We start from the raw sequence: 5,605 nt of genomic DNA, 5'->3' as shown, positions 1-5,605 counted from the left end.
TCTCAAGTAATTTTAATAATTGATTGTGGTGTACAATTCTGGGGGCACGGCAGTGCCCCCGCCAAGTCGAGCGCGAAGCAAACACTGCCGTACCATCCTTTACTGGAACCATTTCGCCGCATTTTCAGGTCTCTATTTGAGAACCTTTGGATAAGACCAGAAGGCAGAAATTTTCGTCATCTAGTAAGCTATAATCACATACTTAAAATCCAAAATTTCAAGTCTGTAGGTCATTTAGTTCCGAAGTTAAGCGAAAGCAAAGTTTCGCATTTATGACACTCACTCACTCACTGATGATCATCAAAATAGAAGTAGTACTTCCCATTAACTCAGAGAGCTGAAATTTGGAACAGGGTTAGGGTTTAATGGCCACATAAAGGGAAAACTATAAAAACTAGGAAAATCGAAGATCTGGAGTAACACCACATTCATAATCAATACTACTAGCGCCACACCGGCACCGTGGTGTTCGCCTGTACTGCTCACCGCTAGATGGCGCTAGCACTTTGAGCGTCGATTTTCTGCACCGCGTCAAGATATTTTTCCTTTCTAGACCCAGTCGATTAAGTTGAATGTTGTGTAATTATTTGAATTTCGTTGATTTCGTTTATTATATCGTGAGGTTCGCTATTATTAAAACAATTTCTGATTCGTTGTCCATTTTAAAGGTCGTTGAGTTTATTTGTGTTTAATATAAAAAAAAAGTCGATAATATTAAAAGAAAAGACGACGACGTTAAATAATTATGCCACTTTCTACAAAAAGAAGTGAAATCCCACCAAAAACATTCTGTAAAAAACTAGCCAAGTCTCGATGGAGCTGCCTGTTTATCTCTAAAAAGTAATGAAATCTTTCAACGGCCAAGTCACACAACATTAACAATAAATAAGAATAAAGAAATCGCAGTAAGGAACCATAGACTTGGCACGACTTTGTCTAGATTTCATTACTTTTTAGAGATAAACAGGCAGCTCCATCGAGACTTGGCTAGTTTTTTACAGAATGTTTTTGGTGGGATCGACTCTTTCCTTTTACTCGATTCATCGTAAAAAAAAGGTAACCCAATTTCCGAACGAAACGTTACAAGCAAAATTTAAAAAGTAAATTGTCAAAGTAGCTGTCAAACAAATGATACGTGAATTTCGCTTTTTGTTACTCAAAGAAAATTAATTAAAATCGTTCAAAATGCCTGCTGGAACGTCTACAATGGATCCTTTGAGAGAAAAAGCATTTCAGGATTACCGAAAGAAGTTGATGGAACACAAAGAAGTTGAATCGCGGCTCAAAGACAGTAAGTATTCGTGGTGTTGGTCTTCATTTATGCCGAATCATCGCGCTTATTTTTGCAGTTATTGACGAATTATATGTATTTCTCCTAGTGTTTGACTCCTACATCGATCCATTCAAGCTATAACTTAGATTTAATTGCAAAATATCTTTATAATTAGGTTAACTTCAGCTGGCACAAAGCAATGAACATTTTGTATCATTAGTCACAAGAAATATACCTTTTTACAGGTTGCCCACATACCTAATGTAATTTTATGTATCACAATTTGAGATAGATTGATTCTACATTAATATTATAGGTATAACTTTACTAATATTGACCAAATCATGCCTATTTTGATTCACAGTGCGTGAGCAGCTGAAGGACCTCACAAAACAGTACGACAAGAGTGAAAACGACCTCAAAGCTCTCCAGAGTGTGGGTCAGATCGTCGGTGAGGTGCTCAAGCAGTTGACTGAAGAGAAATGTAAGTGTTTTTTAGTAAAACATACTAATGCCTGTATTCACAAACGATGCTTGCTTAAGTAAGCAGCGAATTGAACGCACAGTGTTGAATAGAGCTCTATGATTGGTCAGTGAGTCCACGTGCACTGTGAGACCTCATAGTAATGTTGGTGGATACGGGCGTTAGTCATTGAAAGTTGCCGCACTCTGCGGTATTAATGTGATTTTGTGTCTATTGGCTAGAATGTTCCATGTATGTGTGAAACAAAGGAATATTATCAGCTATGGCAGTTCTAATCAATGAGTAGAAGACTATCTATCTATCTGACTATCTTTACCTTCATAATTTCAATATGACTGGTCTTTGCATTTACATTCTTTCTCCATAACCTAAAATAATTGAGATTGATTGCCTGTGCGTCACAAATTGATTGTTTCTGTTTGAACATTTAGTTCATTCAATCATATGACATAGCCCAAAGAATTATTATGCTGTAGTGGCAATGGGCAGGGCACATAGTACGCAGAAGTGACGGCCGATGGGGTAGCAAGGTTCTGGAGTAGAAGCCACGTACTAGAACGACGACCTCATAAAGGTAGCAGGAAGGCGCTAGATACAGGCCACTACCAACCGGGACGTCCTGTGGCTGAAATGATGACAATGATGTGATGATGTATGTCCTAAAACAATATGTTTATTATTTTCCAGTTATCGTCAAAGCAACCAACGGCCCTCGCTATGTAGTCGGGTGTCGTCGTCAACTGGACAAGAATAAGCTCAAGGGAGGCACCAGGGTGGCTCTCGACATGACTACCCTGACGATCATGCGGCATTTACCGAGAGAGGTACATTTTAACCTTACTAATAAATACATGCTTGTTGTTTTAATAGACATTTAGTACGGTAATGTCCTTTCTTATAATGATGTGTAAATATTCTTCCTCATGTCAGCAAAACACTAAGGCTGAGAGGCAAGCACTATGTAAGGCTGAGTTGCACCATCTTACTTTGACTTTAACAAATGTCAAAAATCTGTCAAACACCATACAAAAACACAGGTTTCAAATTCAAATTCAAATTTTTTATTGCATTGTCAAAGTTAGCTGGTGCAACTTAGCCTAACTTGCCTTTTGTCTCCAATATGATGCTGATAAAGGTCACGGGAAGAGCCTGGATGCGGGCAGCGCAGGACCGTTCATTGTGGAAAACCTTGGGGGAGGCCTTTGTCCAGCAGTGGACGTCATTTGGCTGAAACGATGATGCTGATTAAAATATTCTTACTTACACAATGTCAAATCCTTACTGATTGTATAATTGCATCTTTGAAAAAAATATTGAAAAGCCACTCTTACTTTGTCTTCTGTACAATATTCATTGTAAAAAGTGTCCCCCTGACTAGGAAATGTGGGTTTTTAAAAATGTTCATGTTATATTATGTACTTTTCTTTTTATAGGTTGACCCTCTAGTGTACAACATGAGCCACGAAGACCCTGGTGATGTCACATACTCGGCCATCGGAGGTCTGCAGGAACAGATCCGACAACTTAGAGAGGTGAGCGTCAATTTTATTCCTAGATAGTATACACAGCAGTCTCAGTTGTCCATTTAATACACAGCGTTAGTGGCTTATTTGACAATTTTATGCAGCTTACTATTTTATTTAACGGTCCGTGACCCTCCCTCGGCATGGGGCACACTGAAAACCAGCGCCGTGGCCTTCGTCACCGTGGGCCACGGCATATGCTGAGTGGGGTCCCGTTGCAGTGGGCATCTTGTTGGTGGATGGGTGGCACTGCTCAGTTTACTCTTGTTTTTATTTTTTTCTTCTTCCATTATCATGTGCCACTGTCATGCCTATGTAATTGCCTGTATATGTGATGTCCATTGTAATAAATGTATCTTTCTTTCTATTTGTATTGAACCTGAAAGAGTATTGAAGCATGAATCTTTTCTCAAATACAATACCTATGATTGGTCTACTACATATTGTAAATGGCAGGGTCTCTGTATTCTGTCAGTGTGGTGCAGAAAATAAATTGAATTGAGTAACTAACGCCCATATTCACAACAGAGTGACACACGAACACCACAGAGCTCTATTCAACGCTGTGCGTCCGATTTGCTATTTCACTTAAGCAAGCATCGATTGTGAATACGGGCGTTAGCAAAAATGCGATGATAGTATTAGCAGGCCTGTTCATCTCCGCGAGTTTACATCGAAAACAAAACACGCACGATGGCCCACCTACAGGATACTATTCGACAAGGCCTCACATACGAGCGAACATTGACTCACGCACGCGTATTCTTGTGTATGATGGAAGAAAATAAAGAAAATGGTTTACTAAATACTGTGCAGTTTTAACTGCCTAAATAATAATAAAAACACAGAATGTAATTTTTTAAGTTGCCTCAAGACACTGAGAGGTAAATAAGTAAATATTATTCATGATAATTCATGCTAAATCATGTATTTCCTCCGCCATTTTCCGCAGTTTGGCACCTCACGTCACATCATTTTACCGAAGTCAGCCCTATATAGATGACCCACGCTGAACTGTCCCACCAAACTCAATGACAAGGGGGCGCTACCATCGTTCAACTATATGGTTTCCAACATGGCAAAAATCTGAACCAGCGATCCGGTATAGACGGTGGCGCCCCACTGTCAATGTCATCGACAGGACAGTCCAGTATTTTGGAACTATAGCTTCAGCGCAGTGCCGATCACTGACGTTTGCCAACAAAATGGTGCTTGACTCTTGAGACAGGCTAAATTACACCATATTGTTAATGACATTGAGCATACATTTTTTTAAATACCTTCGCGAAGTAAAACTTCTGTACGTAGTACTTATTATTATTCTGTGGTATTAGTCTGAATGGCGATGCATGAGCGTGCTCATCTTTTCAATCAAGTATGAACTTTACATGTTAAATTCATTCTTGAGTACAAATGAGCATGCTTACGCTAGAAATATCAATTCAGAAACCGGGCCTATGTATCAAGCTGTGAGTAATTAGAAAGAAAGAAACTTTTATTGCAATGGACATCACAAAAGACAGGTAACACATAAGACATTCAATGGAAGAGAAAGTAAACTGAGCAGTGCCACCCTGTCGCATAGTAATTAATTGATCAATTGAAGGGGTAAGTGGACAAAGGTGTTATCTGACAAAACTGAAGAATCGACTTTTTTGCATGAACATACGTTTGAAGTGATGATAAAATCGACTAATGAGCTCAAAACACGCAATTATGTTACGTGTCAAACCTTAATAAAGGTGTTATCTGACAAGCTGTCATACATTTCAGGATTCAAATGTGGTATGAGCAGATTAACATTTTCAAACACTCATAACTCATTTAGTTAGTTAAGACCTTTGTCCACTCAACCCTTCAATTGTTTCACAATGCACCTTTATATTTGCAGGTCATCGAGCTCCCGCTCCTCAATCCTGAGCTATTCGTCCGCGTCGGCATCACGCCGCCCAAAGGCTGCCTCTTGTACGGGCCGCCCGGCACCGGCAAGACGCTACTAGCCAGGGCCGTCGCTTCACAGCTGGACGCCAACTTCCTCAAGGTGACCCAGTTTTACAGGGCAATCGAAAGCCGTATTTAGCCATTGTTCTCGAGGTAACGTGGATGAATAGGCTAGTTGCCTAAAAAAATTTTTTTAGTCCGTAATGTTTAATATCAAAAAATATTGGACACATATATTTTTATTTGTCAATCTAACAAATAATTACATAGTTATGGTGCGTTGAAGTTGCGCACGACGTCACAACGTGCGGCATTTTTAAGCAAGCGTTGACGTCACGGGCCTCTTCTTATGAACTTTGGGGCGCTTTATCTCTTTAAATTCTC

The 5,605-nt window shown here is 39.6% G+C and overlaps 1 protein-coding gene across 1 annotated transcript; it reads left to right on the top strand.

Annotated features, from left to right (window-relative positions):
- Positions 1–1,093: 1,093 nt before the first annotated feature.
- Positions 1,094–5,386, top strand: LOC114360168 (26S proteasome regulatory subunit 10B-like). Its single transcript, XM_028314747.1, has 5 exons — positions 1,094–1,291; positions 1,638–1,757; positions 2,445–2,581; positions 3,191–3,289; positions 5,172–5,386. Exons 1-5 carry the CDS (start codon positions 1,186–1,188, stop codon positions 5,358–5,360), a joined length of 651 nt encoding a protein of 216 aa, XP_028170548.1. The 5' UTR covers positions 1,094–1,185; the 3' UTR covers positions 5,361–5,386.
- The last annotated feature ends 219 nt before the right edge of the window (positions 5,387–5,605 follow it).

Source organism: Ostrinia furnacalis, unplaced genomic scaffold, assembly GCF_004193835.3.
Source record: "Ostrinia furnacalis isolate ACB-3 unplaced genomic scaffold, ASM419383v2 OfSCF4911, whole genome shotgun sequence".
NCBI lineage: Eukaryota > Metazoa > Arthropoda > Insecta > Lepidoptera > Crambidae > Ostrinia > Ostrinia furnacalis.
This window is presented reverse-complemented; position numbering and strand designations above follow the sequence as displayed.

Coding starts and splice junctions, on each gene's coding strand:
- LOC114360168 (XM_028314747.1), top strand. CDS start 1,186: ATGCCTGCTGGAACGTCTACAATGGATCCTTTGAGAGAAAAAGCATTT. Junction 2,582..3,190: donor TGCGGCATTTACCGAGAGAG/GTACATTTTAAC, acceptor TTCTTTTTATAG/GTTGACCCTCTAGTGTACAA. Junction 3,290..5,171: donor AGATCCGACAACTTAGAGAG/GTGAGCGTCAAT, acceptor TTATATTTGCAG/GTCATCGAGCTCCCGCTCCT.